The sequence below is a fragment of the Antedon bifida genome, chromosome 4 (genome assembly GCF_963402885.1).
Source record: "Antedon bifida chromosome 4, ecAntBifi1.1, whole genome shotgun sequence".
In the NCBI taxonomy this organism is placed as follows: Eukaryota; Metazoa; Echinodermata; class Crinoidea; order Comatulida; family Antedonidae; genus Antedon; species Antedon bifida.
The window spans coordinates 19,868,932-19,879,622 of NC_136229.1; the positions used below are offsets into that span (position 1 = coordinate 19,868,932).

Consider the following 10,691-nt stretch of genomic DNA (forward strand, 5'->3'; position numbering starts at 1 on the left):
GTTACTACAAAGCCTGATTATTGAGAAAAATTGGAATATTAAAAATCATAGTGTCAGTACTTGGAAGGCTAAATTTAGTATGATACGGAAAACCATGTTTTAAATAAACTATTTCTATATTTGATATTTTGCAAATTTCTTTCTATTCAAACATAATAAAATACATCTATACAATATCTAAATTAATATGAACTTCAATTGGTATTGGTAATGTAAAATTATACAACATGAAATTAATCAATCAATACAAAATTTATATTGGCATTATTGGTGTACCATAATATATCATTGTAACCTTTGACACTAGGTCAATTTAGAAGGGTTAACGACCTTTAACGATTGTAAAAAGAGAGAGGTTATTGTAAGTAGACACAGCCCTTTCGTTCTCAAAACGTCATTTAAATAACAGTATTTTACACCTTCAAATCACATGAAAATTATCTTATAAGCATATATAATTGAAGGTTCACCATGAGTGAACATAGGGATCGAGGCGAGGACTCTGGAAGTGACTTTAGGGCGTCAAATTGGGAGCAACATTGTCTTGATATTTTGGACGGCGAACCGAATTTGGATGACGAACGCCTCCCGCAAGAAAAACAAATCGCATTCGAACAACTGTGGTATTCATTTCAGGCCTGCGCGAGTGCTGTGACTCAACTATACAAAGGTATACTAATTAGGCCTAGAAAAAAAATCTTTCTTTTATTGCAAAATCAAATTCGAAAAAAAAATATCTATTTTATATTATACTTATAGGCTAGGTAGCCTCTAGTAACTAGGCCTAAGTATTATTTGTATGTATTAAAATAAATACTAAATAAATATTAGAATTATTTTGAACTGTTTTATTTTGAAATAAAGAAATATTCTAACTGAGGGTATCCTAAATGTATTGTAAATGCATGCCTAAAGGCTAAATCATATTATTTTTAACCTCTTAATTGCAGATCGTCACCATAACAATGATTCAGGAATTCATTGGATAAATTTTCAAAACGCAGCTGCTGCTGTTACAGCTCTTCACAAAGGTGTGTTTAAATAATAGTCAATGATTGATATTTTTTGTGTAGAATTACCTATAATTTATATAATATTCATCACTAATCCTCATAAAATTATGTTTCAACAGAGAGTATGGATATGTACAAAAGAGGCATGGACATGGGTTTACAAGCAGGGTACCAACGACGTACCAGAGACATAGCTGGTTGGGCCAAGAAACGCAGGAGACTAATAAAAAGAGAGGATCTATTGTCGTATATGTGTGGAAAGCCAGCACCACCACGCCACAGACCACCTCAAGTGCCCCGTACTTCAATGGAACGATCTTCACCACGTCTACACTCACCACCTCAAGAAGGTCTTAACCAGGCAGACGATGGCCTACAAGCGTTCAGAGATGCATTAGCACTACAAGGTATAGTTTGGTATTTTAACTTGCTTATATCACCAGACCACACTAAATTTATGTCTACACTATCAAACTTAATGTGAAAAAAATGTGATGTGCCGCAGCCCATATATGGACGTTTGTGCACATCACACTTTTTTTCAAACTAGTTTGATAGTGTAGACAGAGATTTAGACTTTGTTTTATTTGTTTACCACACATTGTATACAAATAATAATGAATAGCAAGAACAAGAAACTTGAAAAAAAAAATATTACAAAGATAATACAGTGTGTGGTACTGTAGGTCAACAAAATAAGATTGTAACCAATATTCTTTGACATGGCCACCATTTAAAAAAGGAAAGAAAATATCTTTAAATATAAAAATGTTCTCAATATAGATCTAAATGCCATGCTAATTTGAATATATGTAAATGAACACTTGTTGTTTTATAGGTTTAAGTGGAGCAATGGCCGATGTCCAAGTTAACGTGTCTCAGTCACCACCTCATGGCCGACGTCGTCATGCCAACCTCTCTGATTATTTTTACGATGAACTTCTATCTCCAAACCAACAAGACAGTAGAAAACGAAGTAACTCCTCCAATGATGTACACATGGACTCACCAACACACAAAAAGAATCGGCTTATATGAGTTAGAAATTCTCTATGACGTTCATAAAAATTAGACAAAGAATTCTAGCATCTGGTAAATATTACGTAATTCCTGATTTTTTAAAAAAACCTATGAATGTTGTTTGTAATTGAATATGCGTTTGTACAAATAAATAACCTAAAATGGAAGAATAACTTTTTTCAAACATAACTATAAATACTTTATTATTGTATTATTGGTTTGTCAGAATAGACAAAAGAAATTTGTAAATTTATTTTAATATGATTCATTTTTTTGTTGGTCAAGTGTTTGTAGTGTGCAGATTTAAGTTTATAATTATGATAGTGACCAGGGAGATCGATATAAAACATGTTTTAAATGTCCGGTAACTGCCAGGGACGGAACAGTATACAGTAATACTAAATTTGCATTTATGTTTTAATGCTAAAAGTAACTAAAAACTATCAGATGATCTAAAGTTGTTAAAATATATATGGAAATTCTTTTCCTTAGCACGTTTTTCCTAAAAGCAGAAAACATTAAATGATGTATAAAATTTAACATTATTATTATTTGAAAGAACTTATTTTTACTTGATTTTATGTTATAGAAAATAAAACTTAGTTAAGAAAGAAATAACAATAGGACAAAAATATATTAAATTTTAATAGTAGAGAGCTAATAGCCAAGAACAAATTGACTATATGACTGGCCAAAGCATCCTAATGAGAGAGGGTGAGTTGAAGGTGGACCTGTAGACAGTACCTCATTGCTATTTCTACTACTGTATTATCGTCTATTCATACTCCTAACGCCACACAGTGTGTACTTATATATGCAATTTATATGTTGAGTGGTGGTGATTTTTGCTTCTGTGTAGTTTCAATAGACATGTTTACTTCTAGTATAATAACATTTTATACTCATATTGCTTAATACAGAAATACTATAAAATGGGACACAGTATCAACAGTGTTTCTGTAGTTTAAAATTTGATTAGGCTGTTTTGTTGTCCTTAGCGATATTCAGTACAAGGTTTATAGTAACAATACATTTACTGCACCAACCTTAGTATATAAATCTCCTTTAAATAGATTGTAATAATTTCCAAACTATTGTATATTTTAACGTTAATGTTTTTTCAGCTGATTTCTTTTGTTTTCTTTTTATTTAAATTATGTAGTTAATTTGTTATTTGTATAAACAGTAATTTTTAAGTTTCAATTTAGGATAATGCAAAAATAACAATACTGTGATGGCACGCATCTTGTGCATAAAACAGGATTAATATCTGGCATGCATATTTATATGTATGGCAACACATCTAAATAACCATTTCAGAGCAGGCCACGGCCTTACTAAACATTGAACTTGAAATGAAAGTCCTCCTGGCTAGAGGAATTAATGAAAACATTTTGTTTTAAGGTATTTTATTTGCCTTACTGTATTAGTAGCATTCCTAACAGTATACCTCTTTCAAACAAATTGCTTTTTGTTGTTTATATAGAGCCCAAACTTTTGAAGATGGTGATTGGTTGAAATCAATGTCTTGAAGTAAATACTCTTTGTATATATTTACATTGTAATTAATTAAATTCATAGTTTGATTTATCATGGTTGTGGTATGTTTAAAAGAGGGTTTAATTATTTTGTAAAATTGTTGGTGTTTTATTTGGCCACATCTTTGAAATGTCATTTATTTGCAAAATCAATGATTTTTACCTATGTCAATATTCTACTGCAGTCACTGCAGTACCATCATATTTCTACTGCAGTTACTGCAGTACATTGATTACATTAATTATTACTGCAATAATATTAAAGTTTTAGGTAAACCCATGTTATTGTTTATAATAAGGGTTCAAAATTACTGCAGTAATTACATTACAGTATAAAATATACATTACTGCAGTAATACTATAAATATTTCATTCAGTGGTGCTACATACTGTTGAAATCATTCAGAGTTAATTAAAATTATTTGAACATAATATGAAATAAATTAACGTAACTGATGAAAACAGAAATATATATGAATGTACATAATATAGGTTTTTTTTTCTTGCATACACCACAGCTATGACTGTTTTATGTATGAAGATAATTTTGATATGCACATCACCTAATTTTCTTTATAGCAAATTAAAGCTTATAACAATATGGGGTATAAACAAAATCATAGGAGTGGATATCCCAATACATCGGTGTATTCACAACAATTCTAATGGTGATTTTTATGAGTGTTGCGTATGTACTAGGCATGAAAATATGACCTATGACCTTTAAATTGTGGTGGTGGTTGTACAATTGACATGCATTGTGTGAATATAGATTGTGCCTTTTAGCATCCCATCCCCTTTGTACAAAGAAGGTCCTGCTGAAATAAAAATATAGTATTACATTGCAGATGTCTTGTTATTGTGTTATTTTAGTTTTCTTGAATCATTACCAACGTCTGAACCCAATAACAGGTAAAAAGGCCACTAGTATTATCTAATATTATCTAAAAAATACATGTCACATGATAGTCTGAGCTACGGAATATTATGCATTTTTCATTGAGTGTAATTAGATATACATAAAATGTGATGAACCACTGTGACATATGATTAGTTGATTACTTATGAAGCAAATCTATTACATAATAACTTTAAACTGTATTATATTGATTAATATACAGTAGAACAACAATAAATGAGCTAAAACAAAGTCACAACTTATTGTGATGGATGGATTCATTGTGATATGCCCTCTGCATTTGTAATGATGATGGGCGTGTCTGAAGTCTGATTTCTCATAAATATGCATCAGTTTCTTTGTGGAAAGTACCGTGACGTCACATATAATTTGCATACTAGGGTCAACACAAAAAGGCTTGAGAAACAGAGAAAATCGGCAGAAAACTCTTGTTAAATTAAATATACTAAATAACATTATGAAAATACAATAATTACTTTGATTTAGCCTTCTTTAGGCCATTTATAACCCTATATATGTCTTTCTATATATAAATGAGACCAACAAGGCAAAAGTAAGTAGGCTCTCTATAGCTAGTAAGTAGGTGGTGGGCCTAGGCTTAACTCTAGAGAGAGGTCAGACAAAAAACCATTTAGACAAGTACTTAGGCCTATTATATGAGATGAAGGGAGAGATGCATGTATGTAGTGTTAGGCCTAGCAAAAATCATATTGATGAAATTGAAATTTTGTACGATATTGGAAAGTATTATTTATAATAGATTTTTAATTTCTAAAATATTTTTTTTTAAATTATGTATTTTAATATTTTTAATAAAAATAAAAATGCTTGTATTGTACTGTAGGTGTAAAGTTAAATTGTATTATATTTAAACAAATTTGTAGACAAAAAATGGCTGCTAATGATGCACATTTAGAAGAAAACCGAAATGAGGATGATGTGGCAGATATCCCGCCAGAGGATTATCACTTTGTTGAGCATTCCCATTCAACGCATGTTCTCACCGGATTCAGTGAGCTCCGTCAATCGGGACTAATGTGCGATGTTATACTGTGTGTTGATGGACAAGATTTTCCGTGCCACCGAGCTCTTTTAGCATCGTTTAGTACGTATTTCCGTGCAATGTTTTCAGGTGAACTGGCCGAAAGTCGTCAAGAGCGTGTATCTCTAAACGGGATAGAATCAAGTATATTGAGTCTTTTGGTCGATTTTGCGTACACTTCAGAGATAATGATCACAAAAACGAATGTGCAGTCTCTTTTATCGGCTGCCAATCTTCTTGGTGTACTAGCTGTGCGGGATGCTTGTTGTCGGTTTATGCAACGCCACATGGATGCAACAAATTGTCTCGGGATTCACTGCTTCGCAGAAGCTCACGCATGCACCCCTCTGCAAGAACTTTCAAAAACATTCGTTTTAAAACATTTCAATCATGTCTCTACCACGGAAGATTTTTTCAACTTGCCTTGCTCGAAAATTGTTGAATTCATCTCTGACGATTATCTGTGCGTAGAACAGGAAGAAGAGGTGTTCGAGGCTGTCATGCGTTGGTTCGATATGGATCCAGAGAAACGGCAGCTTGATATTGAAAAAGCCTTTGAGCATATACGATTGCCACTTATGAGCGTTTATTTTCTGCACGATTGTGTTGAGAGTAGAAGTGGAATTATGCAGTTTGCAAAATGTAGACGCTTAGTAGAAGAGGCTAAAAATTACCATTTATTGCAGGATCGTAGAGCAGAGTTGTACAGTCCTCGGACAAGACCTCGTAGATCCACTGGTTAGTGATACACAATGAAAATTGTCACTTCTTTTTACAAACTTGGCTTTTATTCTATGATAGACTACAATCCTTTTCCTACAGAATGTACAATTCCTCAAAGCTGTTCAGATCTTGAAAAAATAAGTGTTATTTAAGTTATGTAAAGGCTACCAATTTAGGTGGCAAGCTACCCCATTCTTTGCCTTTAATGTCCCTTTTTGTAAATGAAAATAGTATTTTTTTTCTTATTTTAATCCACCCAATTTGTGACCATATACCAAATTGGGTGACCTTTGTTATTGATGCAGGTAAGATAACTCTTTTGGTTTCTTTTCTAGGGACGTGCGAGGTCATAATAGCAGTTGGTGGCGAAGATGATAAAGTTGTTTTGCGAAGCGTGGAGACCTTTGACCCTCATACCAGTCAATGGCGTACGTTAGCTTGCTTGCCATTTGCTGTCAGCAAGCATGGTCTAGTTGTATCAGGTAAAAGCATTCAGCTTAAACTTGTTTTAATCCAACTTTCCTAGAATTGAAATTCTGTCAAAAAGGATTAGTGTCACATTTATATCTGTTTCTAGTACAAACTAAAGCTCTGTCTATACTATCATATCACTACCATATTTGGGAATATCACTACCATATTTATGTCTTTTGTTTCAATTCCAGGAAGCAGTATTTTGTACTTAGCCGGAGGAGAGTTTCCTGATGGATCAGCTAGCAAAGATGTATGGAGATATGATCCTTCATGCGATAACTGGGCTCAAGTGTCCCCTATGAATTATCCCCGGTCAGAACTAGGTTTGTGAATATACTGTAAATCTCTGTCTACACTATCAAATATTTGTGAGAAAAAAATGTGATGTGCCCATATATGGACATGGTGATGTCATATTACTATCATATTTGGGCACACACACTTTATTTGTCAAACTAGTTTGATACTGTATATAGTGTATACAGAGCTTTAATTTATATTATCATTTAAGGTTGTTTTACAGTATTTATTGAAATTTCCTTTTTATTACAGGTGTGGCTGCTGTCGATGGATACATCTATGCTGTGGGTGGCTGGGAAGGGTCAGCTAGGCTTGATTCTGTCGAGCGGTATAGCCCTTCAACAAATACATGGACATTTGTGTCTCCAATGAAGATGGCCCTTACCAGCCCAGCAGTGGTAGCTCATGAAGGCAAACTGTTTGTTATGGGTAAGATGGTATAGCTCCTTCCCAAATTAATTCCACTAACAACATTCCATACAATCTCCACAACACTATTTTACCCCATACATGCCAACACTCCTGTTTTGGCTGAGAGACTCCCGTATTTTAGACTCGTCCCTGGCCTAATTAATATTGTGCTATCGGTTTTCCACATTTTCTCCCAGATTAAGATAACAGAATTTTGATGTATACATTTTTGCATTAAAATGTAACAAAAAGCCTTATACACAAGCAAATTTACGATATTTAAGCCATTGTACACCACCTGCTGTCATAATTTTCTGATTTTGTTCTCAACGGAGAGGGAATTCCCTCACATAGCCACCCACGCAATTCCGCTTGCGGCATCACACGCTGCACTCATTACTTCTCGATAATAGATAGAGGGCGCTGTTGACCTAAAAAAAAACACCACCTTCGGTTTTTTTTACTTCAAATGTTGGCATGTATGCTACAGTTTAATTTTCCTATTCAAATATACTAATCTCTTCCACACTGTAGGTGGTGCTGTTTTGGAGGATGGTGATGGTATTGACCTTGTTCAATGTTATGATACAAGGACTGACCAATGGACACAGTTACAGCCAATGACCATTGCTAGGTCTGGTTCAGCCGCTGTAGTACTCAACGGATACATTTACGTAATAGGTTAGATTTATTGTTCATCCTCTCTCACTTTATAGAACCCAGTTCATCAATCGAGGCGAGTAGGGGGTTACCCTGGTGAACTGGTTCACAAAATAGCCCCTGTATCAGGGGGATTACCACCTAGCGTATAGGATTTTACTATTGTTAATCCTTGGCCACATGTGGCAAACAAAAATTCTCTTTCAGTTATATTAGTAAAATAATTATTGTCATTTCATATTTATTAGGAGGGTGGCATGCTTCTACTGAGAACACCAACAAAGTTGAGCGTTTTAACATAGCACGAAGCGAGTGGGAGATACGAGCACCTATGAACGAGCGCCGGTATCGGCCCGGTCTTGCAAGTATCGACGGGAAGATTTATGTTCTAGGTGGCGAAGAAGGCTGGGATCGATACCACGACACCATCGAAAGTTACAACGAAGAACAAGACTTCTGGGAGATTATCGGAGAGATGCCGACAAGTCGTAGTTGGTTAAGTTGCGTAGCACTCCAATTGAAAGAAGTACGGGAGAAGATTGAAGATTCGTGCCCAGAACCACCACCTCCTCCTCCACCATAATTTTAAATCATGCTAAACATTTCTAAAGAAATATTATAGGTATGATCATGTAGTATAAAACAAATTTATTTATTTTTAATCATTACTAATCTATTTATAGCCAAGGAGTGCCAAATACTAGATGCCACCATCACAATACAAACATATAATAATAAGAGACCTAATTTTACTCAACTATATATATATATAGTGAGTGTGAAGTTTAATTACATTTTTGACTCAACACCAACATTTAATTTGTTTATATTTCTATCATATTTCACTTCTACATTCCTGCAATGTTAGTCTTTCAATAAAAAACACACAATACAAACTTGAGCAATGTATTGTGATCTACAATGGTGTTCTTTAAATTTAAATCATGAATGCAATTTGAATATATGTAAATCATGTATTGAATATGTAAATTGTTCGATAATCATCTTTAAAAATCGCAGTACTTTAAAGTTCTTTAGACAAACCTTGACTATTAGTATTATTTATAGACTAAACACTTTCTATCTTTTTATATTTTCTGTCTATTTATACTTTTATGTAGTTTTGTATATAACAAGATATTTATCTAAATTATGAGTTATGGAAATCAGGAATTGGTTTTAACATTGTTACATCAAGACTGTATATTGCATAGTATAAAAATATTGTTTTAAAGATTGTTATATTTATTAATGAACTAGGAGAGGTACCCCTCCAGTAACTCTGGTCAATTTGATATCCATGTGTATGGATGCATGCCATAGCAAAAATGTTATATTGTATGACAGCCATCCAAACTTTCTCTATCCTAATATAGATAAACTTGCTTATTACTATGGGATGTGCAAATGCAGTTCCCTCACTAACTTAAAACCATAAATTGCAAATTCTATATACTCATCAATTCGGGTTTATGAGAGAAATAGATAAGTAATATTGTAAAGCACAATATGGAAGAATAACAAATTCTACTCACTTTCCAGCTGGCTTCTATTGCAATAATAATTTACTTAATCAAACAGGTATAAACAGCCTGCTACTTGCTTTGGTGTCCTTGTTTCAAATACTTGAGCTGTTTTGCATTGGCACTATTTAAATGTACACGTGTATGGCATAACAAAAGAAACAGAAAGGGCCCTTCTCAACTACTAAATAAATGAATAATGGTTCATACACCCTCAAAAAAGGGTTATGTTCCCAAATATGATATTGTGTCCATATATGGGCACATCACATTTTTTTGTCACATTAAGTTTGATAGTGTAGACAGAGCTTAAGTCTTGAACGCTGATGAAGAACCAGGTACCAGGTACTTTGCATTGACCTGGACCATATGTTGTCTCATAAAGGCCAAGTTTTCATTTATATTTCTTCTAGTATCTATACATTATGCATTAAGATATATAATATTTATTATAATTGTTACCATTTTAAAATTTTGATTAGAATTCATTGTTACTTATATTGTATACATTGTTATTATTATTTATAATATATCTATTAAATCTATTTATCATTTTAATTATGAATTCAGAATTATTGAGACTATTGCTTGAATTGAAAGTTTATGTGATAAGAAATGCATTGTTTGTGGGTGCTAAAAGCACATGATTTTAATTACCTTTTAAGAGAATATTATTATACACAGTTTGTATATGCAAATAAATTATCTTATCTTCACGTTTAAAAGTTTTTATATTTTATGGTTCAGTCAGTGTTGTCTATGCAAAATCAGCGCGAGTATGTCAAAGTTCACAAGAGCCTTACAAATTGACAACCAATCAACTATTCAAATCAACCTCTCTGTAAATATAATATTTGTATATTGCATTCTCTCCCCCACCCCTTTTCGGAATTAAAATCCTGTTGTGTCTAATATACATATATTCTTATTTAATCAATAACACAAATTTACAAAACACCTTTTACTTGTATTTATTTTGTAGTAAATCAACGTAATATTTATTATTTAATATATTAGGAAATATACATGTTTCTTTTATGAAAGTCTAGAATTTTTGAAAGATCGCGA

General features: G+C 32.9%; 2 protein-coding genes across 2 annotated transcripts; both read left to right on the forward strand.

The window, feature by feature from the left end:
• The first annotated feature begins 357 nt into the window (after window positions 1-357).
• Window positions 358-4,418, forward strand: LOC144841011 (HUWE1-associated protein modifying stress responses-like). Its single transcript, XM_078697153.1, has 4 exons — window positions 358-670; window positions 951-1,031; window positions 1,133-1,420; window positions 1,852-4,418. Exons 1-4 carry the CDS (start codon window positions 472-474, stop codon window positions 2,049-2,051), a joined length of 768 nt encoding a protein of 255 aa, XP_078553279.1. The 5' UTR covers window positions 358-471; the 3' UTR covers window positions 2,052-4,418.
• Window positions 4,419-4,840: 422 nt separating this feature from the next.
• Window positions 4,841-10,381, forward strand: LOC144840992 (kelch-like protein 24). The gene is made up of 7 exons (XM_078697110.1): window positions 4,841-5,043; window positions 5,375-6,270; window positions 6,591-6,737; window positions 6,921-7,052; window positions 7,282-7,458; window positions 7,975-8,121; window positions 8,349-10,381. Exons 1-7 carry the CDS (start codon window positions 5,024-5,026, stop codon window positions 8,681-8,683), a joined length of 1,854 nt encoding a protein of 617 aa, XP_078553236.1. The 5' UTR covers window positions 4,841-5,023; the 3' UTR covers window positions 8,684-10,381.
• Window positions 10,382-10,691: the final 310 nt, after the last annotated feature.

Bases quoted from the DNA above. Each gene is read 5' to 3' on its own strand.
- LOC144841011 (XM_078697153.1), top strand. From the start codon at position 472: ATGAGTGAACATAGGGATCGAGGCGAGGACTCTGGAAGTGACTTTAGG. The intron at 671-950 runs GTATACTAATTA...TCTTAATTGCAG, and splicing joins TGTGACTCAACTATACAAAG to ATCGTCACCATAACAATGAT. The intron at 1,032-1,132 runs GTGTGTTTAAAT...ATGTTTCAACAG, and splicing joins TGTTACAGCTCTTCACAAAG to AGAGTATGGATATGTACAAA.
- LOC144840992 (XM_078697110.1), top strand. From the start codon at position 5,024: ATGAGACCAACAAGGCAAAA. The intron at 7,459-7,974 runs GTAAGATGGTAT...TCCACACTGTAG, and splicing joins AGGCAAACTGTTTGTTATGG to GTGGTGCTGTTTTGGAGGAT. The intron at 8,122-8,348 runs GTTAGATTTATT...CATATTTATTAG, and splicing joins CGGATACATTTACGTAATAG to GAGGGTGGCATGCTTCTACT.